Source organism: Leptopilina heterotoma, unplaced genomic scaffold, assembly GCF_015476425.1.
Source record: "Leptopilina heterotoma isolate Lh14 unplaced genomic scaffold, ASM1547642v1 Lhet_260, whole genome shotgun sequence".
NCBI classification, from domain to species: Eukaryota; Metazoa; Arthropoda; class Insecta; order Hymenoptera; family Figitidae; genus Leptopilina; species Leptopilina heterotoma.
Window position 1 is genome coordinate 220,418 of NW_025110970.1, and position 12,767 is coordinate 233,184.

The following is a 12,767-nucleotide window of genomic DNA, read 5'->3' on the forward strand; positions in this document are numbered from 1 at the left end:
AGGAAACCAAATTGCGACATTCAAGTTTAGCTTCAGCTTCATTGGAAGAAATTGAATTAATTAAGGACATTAGAGTCGATAAGATGTGGGTGATAAGTTGAATTGAGTCAGACAATTTATTAGATGAATTGGAGTTCCACTCAGTTGGACCGAGAAACTATGTCGTTTTGTTATGAAGATCAAATCCGTTAGGAAGAGATATCTCTGATCTTCCATTGTAAAAAATTTCTCCAATTGACGAAGTAGTTGATTTGTTCTGCATTGGTTGAGGATTTTTTTAGCATTGCGAGCAGGGAGTTTTGGTGAAGCACAGAAATGAAAGATCATTTTTCAATGCTTAACCAATTTTAAACTGTTCATCTGATCAACCTAATAATTTTTTTAAATATAGTTTAAACTCTGTGAAATAAGTCTGTATACTTAAAAATTCTTCTAAAAAATATTAAACAATAGATAAAAAGCTTCTCGTAAAAAATCGTGTGGTCAGAATGACCCCATGTGTTCTCCGAGGGTTAAAAGGGCGAGAAGGAGTAGAAACCTCATAAGTGACTGCAGGATTCTGAAAATTTCTCAAATTCGGAAAATTTGAGAATAGAAGTTAAAGGATGCAAGTATAGAGTTCTGATTTAAAGTCGAGTTCTTCATTCGTAATTAGAAATTTTTTAATTATCTCTAGATAAAATTTACTCAAAACAATCAAAATAAATTAATTATATAAAAATGACCAGAAGCAATAAGTTATAAATCAAAGAAAAAGAATTTTAAATTACAAGTAGGTGGGAAAAATTCATTAGACAAGAAACTGATAAAACAATACGCAATATTATTAAACCCTTAAACTGAAAGTATGACGTAATAAATAACTAGTTGAACAAATTTCACGAACAAATACTTTTTTCAAAGAATTCCAAGATTTACTTTTACATTTCAAGAAAAATTCTAGGAAGCATGTCTAATCTGACATGCATATGAATAGATCAACAATATGAATTTAATATACCTAACAATTTTTTAAATGGTTGTTTTAACCAAAATTATGTCAGTAATCAAGAAAATTTTTTTTTAAATGTATTATATAATTGCTAATTAATTAGTTAATTAATATAATTGGTAGATAAATACGCTATTTTATATTGTACAAGTAGATAGAAAAAAGTACATTATTTGTAGACTCATGCAAAAATTCTTTAATTCAATAACTTGAATAAATTATATAAAAAAATTAGCAATATCGTTCATGTTACATTTTTCATTTACTGTGTAGAACCAAAGAACGTATTTTTTACAAAACTGTACCATTAAAAAAACATTGGCATACTATAACTTTCACTCAAAAGCTAAAAGGCAAAATGATACATCATATTAGATGGTTCACGTTGACTATTTTGAAAATCTATAGAATACTCTTGAATAATTCAAACACACAGGTTGTTTACTCTTTAAGGAATCTTAACGCAAAAATACAAGGTAATAATAAACAGAGATTAAAAAATAGAGAAGAAATGTAAATACAGGCAAACCGTAATTTGTACCTCAAGAGCGGGCGCTTTTGCCTGAAACACAAATGGCATTCCTGAAAAAAGACCACCTACTCCGAAGTCTCAATTTACTATTTTTTATCAAGTTGATCAACAATTTTATGGTTTCTATATATTTTCTTTATATTAAGTTACATTAAGTGTAATCAGCCTAATATAATTATAAATCTTTTTTCTTTTGTTCTCTCATTTTATTTATTTTTTCAAATATAACCACAGGCACAAAAATTGCGCTTTTAGATAGCAGACAACAAAGAGTGAAGCCATTTTTGTTGACCGTATGAAAATGGCGGCCATTTAAATACAAGAGTGAAACAAGTAAATGACTTTTATTCCATCTTGTCTGTTATCTGAAATCGGCACTTTTGTGCCTTGGGAATAAAAAGTATCGTAAGTAAGACGTGGCCAAAGCATCCAAATAATTGTTTACATTGACGTTTGCTAGCACAAGCTCACGTCTCAGGCTGCAAACGCCAACGCAAGTTATGGCTGCTCTTGTCCCCTTGATGCTTAATATACTATTCTTGCCCAAAACGTCCGTTCCTTTGCCTCATACTACGGAATGTATTTTACATTTTACTTAATTTAATAACAATTAACTGTTTAGTACTTGATCGTCATAATGTTAATTTGTTGGTGACTTTTTTTGTGAAATATTAATTGATAGTTATTTAGTCATTTGTGGAGACATCTTTATAAATAAGATCAGACTTTTGTCTGTACATTGCATAGAATTTGAAAATTCATGTTTAGTTTTTCTATTCGAGTAGTAAGAATTCAAAAAATGACAATAAAAAATTATGTACACGGAGAAAAATATAAAGTAACTTTTACTACTTTTATAGTCAAAAATTTCCGGTAAAGCATTTCTGGTAATTTTAAATACTTTTGGAGTAAATTTTGCTACGTTCGAAGTATATATTTGTAATAATTAGTAAAATTTACTTCGAACGTAGCAAAATTTACTCCAATAGTAGTAAAAATTACCAGAAATGCTTTACCGGAAATTTTTTACTATAAAAGTATAGTAAAAGTTACTTTATATTTTTCTCCGTGTATGTATGTATGTGTGTGTATGTATATACATACATATGTAGACGTCCACATGAAAAGGGCCCATATTGTCGGTTCTAGTTTTCGAGATAATCGCAATTTAGTAATTTTGAAGCAAAATCTTAATTTTTTTTTTATTATCAATCTACATGTTTTGACAAGTCGAATCATGCGGTTTTCATTAATTTATCGATAATTTAACTGTTTGATTTTATTGGTTCTTTAGAAAAATGAAAAGGGCCCATTTTGTCGGTCATTTGCAAAAGTAATCCGTATTTTAAAAATGGAGGTGTGGAAAAATTTAAAACCTCTTGATTTTTCATCTTTAAGGTGTCCTGGACTACAAACAATTGAGTGCTTGGATACAACAAGGGGACGTACGCTCGGCGAGCCGTTTTAAAGTCAGTCAAAGGTACCGTAAAGTGTAAAAAATGAAAATTCAAAATTTTGAATTTTGAAAACTGCCATCTTATAGGAAATAAAAATGCGCATCTTTTTTTTCTTTGAAATTTCTTTGAATAATTAATATTTTTATATGATAATGGAAAAAATGTGATTAATTTTCAATGTTAAATTTCATTGAATTTTAAAATATAAATCGTCGTATCTCCGACAAAAATGAATGAATTCTTTTGATTTTTGGTATACAAATGCATTTGGACCTATAGAAGACGACAATATCACGAAAATGTTAAAAGCAATTAATTGTTTATTGATTTTTAATTGTTAATACTGACCGGTCAAAAATAATTTTTTCTTATCTTTGGCTGCAAAAAGTATGCGGGGAACTTTAAAATTCAAACAACTTCCAGTGAGACATTTGTTTATTACGATGTGAAGAAGTTTTCTGTAAAATTGCAGAAAGATTAGTTTTATATTTACAGAAATACAATAGTTTTAAGAAAAATGCTCGCGCCGCCAACGATCCCTACCGCACAGATTTTAAGGTTAGTTGCACGGTAAAGTTTTATTTATGTATAAATATATGTGTGTAATATTTGCATTGAATTATTTATTAACTATTACATACTATACAACATAGGTATACACTTTTTTAATAATTTTGTAAAATATTATGTGTATGAATATAAATATTACAAATAATTCTAGCAGTATTTAATTAAATTAAGATTAATATCTGTGTTAAAAGAAATGTTTTTATTTTAAACATTATTAAATTTATAAAACGTTTTTAGATGTTAATATTATTGTTTAAAAACTAGGAAAAATTTTTATTTTAAACAATTTTTGACAATTGTGATATTTTGAACTATTATATTTTAATAGATATTATTAGATTATACTAGATTCAACATAGTATGTAATTAAAAAGGACATTAAGTGTTGTTGCAGCATATTGAGTAATAGTTTTAATACATTATAGAGTCGATAAAAATTGAGTTGTAAATAAACGATATACTAACAAAAATAAATATCAGAAATAATCTTAATTTAATTAAATATTGCTAGAAATATTACACACATATATTTATACATAAATAAAACTTTACCGTGCAACTAACCTTAAAATCTGTGCGGTAGGGATCGTTGGCGGCGCGAGCATTTTTCTTAAAACTATTGTATTTCTGTAAATATAAAACTAATCTTTCTGCAATTTTACAGAAAACTTCTTCACATCGTAATAAACAAATGTCTCACTGGAAGTTGTTTGAATTTTAAAGTTCCCCGCATACTTTTTGCAGCCAAAGATAAGAAAAAATTATTTTTGACCGGTCAGTATTAACAATTAAAAATCAATAAACAATTAATTGCTTTTAACATTTTCGTGATATTGTCGTCTTCTATAGGTCCAAATGCATATTTGTATACCAAAAATCAAAAGAATTCATTCATTTTTGTCGGAGATACGACGATTTATATTTTAAAATTCAATGAAATTTAACATTGAAAATTAATCACATTTTTTCCATTATCATATAAAAATATTAATTATTCAAAGAAATTTCAAAGAAAAAAAAGATGCGCATTTTTATTTCCTATAAGATGGCAGTTTTCAAAATTCAAAATTTTGAATTTTCATTTTTTACACTTTACGGTACCTTTGACTGACTTTAAAGCGGCTCGCCGAGCGTACGTCCCCTTGTTGTATCCAAGCACTCAATTCTTATCTGAATAACTTCCCAGAAGAACCAGAGATATTGATGTTAGAGTCTTTTTTTTGTAATTGTCGAAATGAAAATTTGGATATTGCGTCAATTTTTTCATAATAGAGACTGTCAAAAAATTTTAAATAAGTTCAATATCTATTCTTTTTCTTCAAATGACACAATAAAATTGTACCTAATCATTAATCTTGTAAAAAATGGTATTTTAATAGAAAAATTCTCCTTTTTAGAAAAGGGCCCACATTGTCGATTTTTAGTACTTAAGTACGAAATTTTTGAAAATTAAGAGGGGGGATGGTTTTAAAAATTTAAAACCTGTTGGTTTTTTATCTTCAAGGAGCTCTGAACTGTAAACAATTCTTATCTGAATTACTTCCAAGAAGTTTTTGGCGTTCTAAACTTTGAAATTCCGTAACTCAGCGAATTTTTAACCAAAAAAGTTGTAAGACCACTCAAAATTTTCCAAATTTTGACAGGAATACGCCCATATAGATAACTCCAATAGTGCCAAAATGGGTCCTTTACATGTGGACGTCCACATATATGTATGTCTGTCCGCAATATTTTGTCCGGGATAAACATAAAACGTGACGCCACCTATGAGGTTCATTTTTGTTGCGTTTCAAATTGAGTAGCCTACTGAAAAAACCTAGGTTTTTTCAGTTTATGGAAGCTATTAATTAGCTTTTATAGCATCAATCTTTTCAGAAAATTATGTAATTTCAAAAAATTATGAAGCGAAAAAAAATTATTTAGATAGAAAAAGAAAAAATATAAAATTTTAGGTACCTAATTAATTTTTTTTTTAATTTGGATCCTTTTTTCTATTTTACTCTTTTAGTAATGTTCGTTTTTATTTTATCTTTAATTTAAAACAAAATCATTGTGGGAACTTTATTAAATCTTAAGATATCATCCTTTTAATTATAAACACTGTGTAACACCTATTCATCATTTTTCTTTATATTAAGACAGACAGGTAGGTTATTATCTTTTGTTGATAGTTCTTTATGTTCAAATCTCATTTCTATTTTTAAACGGATAAAACTTTTGACAAAAACATGTTTACCCTAATTACCACATGGTTTTGTATTTTTATACTTTCCAAACATTCCGAATTGCCTCCATCCTTCAAGAAATAAACCTCTAAAAGGACGATATCTTAAGATCTAATAAAGTCTCTAGGATGATCATTGTTTTAAATTAAAGATAAAATAAAGACGAACATTATTAGAAAAGAAAAGACGAAAATAAGGGTAGAAATTGAAAAAAACTATTTCTTTTTCTATCTAAATACAGTGGACTCCGCTTATAACGAGTCCGGATATAACGAGAAGTTGGTTATAACGAACAAATTTTCGTCACTTGTTTGGTACTTTCAATGTTAATTAAACGTATACGTTTAACTTCGCTTATAGCGAACTTTGGCTATAACGAACAAATTTCAACGGTCCACTGTAATAATTTTTTATTTCCTCTCCATGATTTTCTAAATATACGAAATTTTCTGAAAAAATTTGTGCGCGATTCATCAAAATCAGTTAAAAATTGACCGAGATATAAAGAAGGAAGAATATTTAGCACCAAAATTTAAAGTAGTGTAACTCCTACAATTTGATACTTTGAAAATTCCTTCTGTAGATTAATTTATCTCATATTATACTATATAATTTCACAAAGTTTTATTATAATCTGGGAACCAATTGCTACGAAAAGATAGTATTAGTGTCTAAAATTAAGATCCTTTAGGAGTTTTAAAAGTTACTACCAAACAATCTTAAAATCAGATACAGTGAAGGACTCACAGGGTCTTAACTAGTTGTAAAACGTTTTACAAGTTAAATTGTAATAGATTTGTGACAATGTTTGCTGCGTAGATTGTTTAAAAATACTAAATTAAGTCAAAAAAGTGACAAAATACAAAGTAGAAAGATGCTTAAAATGCTTTGTGAATTGATAAATATTATACATAAAAAAGCACAAAGTCTCTTACTTTTCTTTCTCATATAAAGGATCTCAAGTGAGAGTTTAAAGTAAAAGCAGTATTTTCAACATAAGTGTTTTTATATTATTCATTTACAAACTCTGGAAGTAAAATTTCATATTACATTAATTGGATTTTTATTTTATTTTAAAGTTATAGGTAGTAACGGTTTTCTTTTACTTTCTCTGTTTTACTAAAGTGTGTCACGTATTTTTTCACTTTGTACATCAGAATTTAACCTAACATTACTTTTCCTATTGATTTCCAACTGTTTTTCATTAATTAATTTAAAAATAACTAAACGTTTGTTTATCACTGCCTTTTTATTATATTTCAGACTTCTCTACAAAAAGCTAATTTAATCCAATTCAAGTTTTTTCGATAAAAGTAGTCAATAAAATTACATTATGACGATCACGTGTCTTAACAGTTGTACGCTGTAGCTGATCTGCAACTATAAACTTAAATTTTGTCAGTCTAAAAAGGTTAAGTTATTTATTATTATATATTGTTATTTTTATCTGTTTTAAGAATTCTTTATACCGTGCTAGTTGATTAATAAAATTTCACTGGGTAGGATTGAGCATGCTTGAGGTGACAATACTTTTTCCAGAAAAATAGATAGAAAAACCACAGCCATAAGTGGATAATTCATTTTAACTTTAAGGGGGAATGAGCAGTTGTCAAATCCCATTGAAATATGCCTATTTTTAGGTACCATTTTCTCAGCTCCAAATGATTATTTTTCATTAAACTTTTTTTCTGCTGATTTTATATACAAGAGACTAAAATCTGATCGTTCGATAAAACCAAATTTTTATTTTTGAATTTTTCCACACTTAGGTACCATTTTCTCGAAAACCACTTAACGGATATGGTTCTTTTTTTTAAATACTTGTACATTAATGAACTGTGATCTAATCGTTCGGTTTTACAAATAAATTAGTTTATTTAAAGTTAATTGATTATTTAACAAAAAAAACCAAGAAAACGAGTAATTTCTTTTCAAAATGGCACAGAAAATTCAAATATAAAAATTTGCACGGTGGGTTTTAAACCATTTTAACCTAAAGGTACTCCCACTGTAAATGTCTTTCCATATATTGAATTGATACTAAAATTAATTTTTATATATAAATAAAAATATTTTGTGAAATTATTACAATTTTTTGTGTACAGAAAATCACCGAAAATATTAAAATCATTAAATATAAAAAATAACGGTCAAACTTGACCCTGTCCAATAAAAAAAATTTATCGATTTCACATTTATACTCGATTATTAATTTTAAAAATAAGACTAAATGATTCCTTTAAGATTTTTAGCTGTTGATTGCGAATCTAAAGTCAAACTATAAGAATTCAAAATTGTGTACCTATCCAATATGGAGTATCTACTACGACACTGAAGTTTTGCAAAAATTCAATAAATTCACTTGAAATTCGTTACTTGGAGGTTTCTGGGGTCAGTAATTACGAATTCAATGTAAAATTCCAAAAATTTAAAATAGCGTATCCCATATGATAGACAAGTTTTTAAAAATTCATGGAATTCACTTGAAGCTCGTTTCTTAGGGGTAACAACTGATTCCCCATATTTTGTCCGCTATTTTGAATTTCTGAAATCTAACATAAAATTTGTAATTCTTACATTTTGGCTTTAGATTCGTAATCAGCTGCTAATAATCTTAAAGGAACCATTTAGTATTTTTTGAAATTAATATTCGAGTAGAACTGTGAAATCGATAAATATTTTTTATTTGACATGGTCAACTTTGACTCCCTATATTTTCTAAACAGGTCATATAGTCACCTTAAATTTTTTTTTGGGATTATTGAGTCATTATAAGTGACCATTTAGCATAGAAAAAGTTTAAACATTCGAAGTACGAAAACAATTATGTTTTACCGAGGCACTTTAGAAGTCGCACTTTAATGATAAATCGTCCAAGCGCCCATCCTGCCGGAAGGACGTTCCGAAAAAAAGGCTTTTAAAAAAAGGGAATTCAACTTTTCTTTTCTGGCACTCTTTGGGGTTAAAGTAGACGAAAAGACGAAAAAATACATATTTTTGACTTTTTAAAATAATAATATTAAACCATTTTTCAAAGCCTTCAAACTTGCTATGTTTTTAAACAGTGAAAAAAACATTTTTTCGTAAATTTAATGTAAAATCCCCAAAAATCAATATTTTTTGACCGGACGAGTCTCTTTCTCTTCAGAAACGTTCAAAGAATGAAACCTAATTTTTTAATTAAAAAAAATTCATTTTTAATATTTTTTAGTATATTTGAACGAGTTTCTTAGAAATTGCTCTATAAAATTAATATGGAAGCAGATAAATATAAAACTAAATATATCGTTGGAAAGGTAATGAAACAAGCTTTCAAATGATGTAAATATCGAGTCTTTAAATTTATAAACCTGGGCTAGGTAGTCTCTTAAATAAAGCGAAAAGCGTCCTGCCGGCAGGACCGGGCTTCGTCATTCTGTGACTAAAAATTATGTGAATTTTTGGAACATGTAACTTCTTCAAACTACCCAGCCCTTAGTTTTGAACTTACAAGCTCAATATTTATATGCGCTGAAAGCTTGTTTCATTACCTTTCCAATGATATATATCATTTTTTATTTATCTGAATCCATGTTAGTTTTCTTTAGTGATTTCGGAGGGACTCACCTGAGTCTTTTTCTTCCTGCCGGAAGGATGTTGGACGATCTATCATTAATGATTTTAATTGTTTCGGTGATTTTCTGACAACAAAAAATTGTAATAATTCTACAAAATACTTTTATTTATAAAAATTAATTTTAGTATCAATTTGCATTACGATTCTATACATACTTTAATTAAATATATACAAAAATTAAATTATTTAACCTTTTATGAAAGATGAAAAGATTTTGGTTTTTTTTTGTAAAACACTTAGAAAAGTGTCCAGATTCAATGTATAAAAAACATTTACAGTGTGAGCACATTTAGGTTAAAATGGTTTAAAACACACCGTGTTTGGCTTTATCGAACGATCAGATTTTATTCTTTTGTATATAAAATCAGCAGAAAAAAAGTTTGATAAAAAATAATTATTTGGGACTGAAACTATTAAATAATTTGAAAATTTAATAAGATTAACAAGACTCACTTAATTATAAATATGCATATTTATTTAAAGTTAATACATACTGTCTTTATCTATTACCCTGTGTGCACGAAAACGTCTGTGTTGTAGAGGCGTTCCTAATACGTTTTTAGAACGTTTTATGTCCTGCACATAACGTCTTAATAACGTTTTATGTTCTGAAAACGTTTTTAGAACATTGGACGTTCATAACCCGTTATGTAGCGGACATGAAACGTTCTAAAAACGTTTTAGAAACGTTTCCAGAACAAAGACGTTTTCGTATATTACAATAAACAAATTAGCAAAATTGTATTCGCCTAACCTCATTTTTTCTCAATCTCAATTGAAATTTTTATAAAAAATTTCTTATTTACTTTCAGCATATAATAAATTTTTTAATTGAACGTTAAATATATATAATAACAATTAAACTGTTTATTAATTTTGTGCTCTTCACTTTATTCAAATATTAAAAATTTACATTTTTTCTCGCGATTTTTCCAAAAGCAGTCATACATGCGTAACATTTAATTACGAGTCATTCCATTATATTTCGACTAAAGTCGTTGCCGACTAATTTTAAAAAATTGTAATATTTTGCAGAAATGATTTTAAAGATATTAGGATCACCGAATAAAAAGAATTTTTAAAATATTTTTTATATTTATTGTAAAATAAGCATCTAAAGTATATGAAGTCATAAAAACTGTCTTCATCTATTAGAAAATATTAAAAAAAACATATAATTTACTATAAAAACGTAAAAAAAATTATAATAATTTATTAAGAATGAATTGTTTTATTAAAAACAATTATTAATAAGAAATATTAAATAAAAAATGATTTTAAAGTTCACCTGCCAAATAACCTAAATTTGCAAATTTCATTCACTAAATGTGAGAAAGAAAAATTATTAAATTGAATAAAACCTTATGAAATATAAAGTACCTGTGATTAACTTTTAGTTTTCCTTATCACTTTCTTCCTTTTTTCTTCACAAATGTTAAAAAATAAGCAATTAAAACTGGCACTTTGCTTATTTTCACGATTTTAAAATTTAAATAACTTCTGCCCAGAAAAATGAAAAATTACGAAAATTGGGCAATAATTAATTGATCACTAGATCTGCTGCCCAAAGTAAAAACCTAGTAAGTCGCATTTGCCGTAAGGTTCAAAGTCGCTTACCCAGGCTTTGAAGTCTAGTAGCAGGTCAAAAAAAGTATGAAAAAGTAGCATTTTGGAAGAAAAAAGTGTCCTTTAAATTGAAAAAAAGTAGCATATTAAAAATAAAGTAAAATTAGTTTTTTAAGTAAGAAAATTAAGTGAATATAGGGTAAGTGTACTAATTGCCGAGGGTGTTCCATTTGTCGATGTTACCATGGTAATAACCAAAAAATATTGTCTAAAATGTCTCATTTGTTTGTTTATATAATATTAATATATTTTTTTCACATTTATAACGCATAAAAAAATTAATATTTATTACTTTTTTTCATTTACAATGTGCTACACTGTTTAAATAAAATTCAAAGTTTGTTTACTCGACAACAGGAACCATCGTCGACAATTGGTACGTTTACCCTATGTTGTCGAAAAAATTGAAAGAAAAAAATATTAGAAATACGAATTCACAAAATTTTTATTAAATTTTGATATAAACATAAAACATGAAAATATAATAGCTTTTTTGTCGATATTTTACATTAGAATGTAAAACGCACTTGTTCATAACATTTTGCACATAATGAAATGTAATTGTTAATAATACTTAAAGGAGATCTTTCATAAGAATTTGTTTTTTAATAACAGGCTCATAATTTTGAGAAGTAAAATTGACACCTTCTTTCTTATTATTTTTTAAAAAACTATCAATAACTTTTTATCAGCCATCTAATTTTTAAGAATGAAACGTAAACATTTTTTAGTAATTTACTAATAACAACTATCAAAATGGAAAAAAGGTATTGTTTTTAGTCATACAAATTTTTTAAATTTTAGAATCCACATAGCCATAATTTTGTACAATAATAAATGATGAGTCATTTAATTCCAATAAAAAAATTATAATTTTTTTTCTAGATTAATCTTAAATCTTTATAAATGTTTTTATTATTGAACAATAACCGACTTAAAACACTGTATTATTAAAAATACAATTAATATTTTTAAATTTGACAAAAAGTTTATAAACATATAATAAATAATCACGTTATAAATAACCCGTGTAGAAATTGCAATGTGGCACTGGTAGGGGCCGTATAAGTTTTCCCTTTTAATATTAGGGGCCGAATAAGGCAAATTGCTGGGGACCTCACCAGTTTCGTTACGCAAAAGGTAATAGGGCCCGACAGTGGAAAATTAATGTGGCCCCAAACAAGGGCCTAACAGGACCCCTATCAAAGCCCTACTAATTACAAATGACCGCCTACTTAAAAAACCCTGGTTTTTATTCATTTTTGACTATTTCTTGTAGTTCCAGGAGGCGTAAATAATTAGGAAGATGAGTAAATAATTATCATAAATTAATATCATAATTCTAACATTAATTATCATAGCTCCTGGAGGCCCCAATAAAAAACGTAGTTGAAACAACTATAAAAAACAATTAAATTAATTATATAAAGTAGGTAGTAAACTGAAATTATTTATTTATTTATGTTTAATAATTGTTTAATTTCGTTTTCTAACCTTTTTTCCTACGTACTTTTGTTTATTTTACCTCATATATTTAATACAAATACATCTAACAGAGAAAAAATTCCTAAACGCCGGGAATTCAACCCACGACCCTAATATTCGCAAACCGATAATCTAACCACCTAACCACGCTCGCACGCTACAATGACTTCCTTAATACTTGAGGACATTTATGTTCACATTAATTATTAATTTACAAAAAATAATGTCTCTATCATTTTTTAGACATTCAAAATGGCGGATCCAA

The 12,767-nt window shown here is 27.3% G+C and overlaps 1 protein-coding gene across 7 annotated transcripts in view; it reads right to left on the reverse strand.

Annotated features, from left to right (window-relative positions):
- LOC122503420 (RNA binding protein fox-1 homolog 2) overlaps positions 1–12,767 on the reverse strand; it is a 411,323-nt gene that overhangs the window by 45,863 nt on the left and 352,693 nt on the right. For 5 of the 7 annotated variants that reach the window (XM_043613948.1, XM_043613951.1, XM_043613952.1 and 2 more), the window contains one exon: positions 1,533–1,553. The exons of the other annotated variants lie outside the window; for them this stretch is intronic. In XM_043613948.1, coding sequence (XP_043469883.1) covers positions 1,533–1,553 — 21 coding nt within the window. The remainder of the gene's footprint in view (positions 1–1,532; positions 1,554–12,767) is intronic. 7 annotated transcript variants of the gene reach the window in all.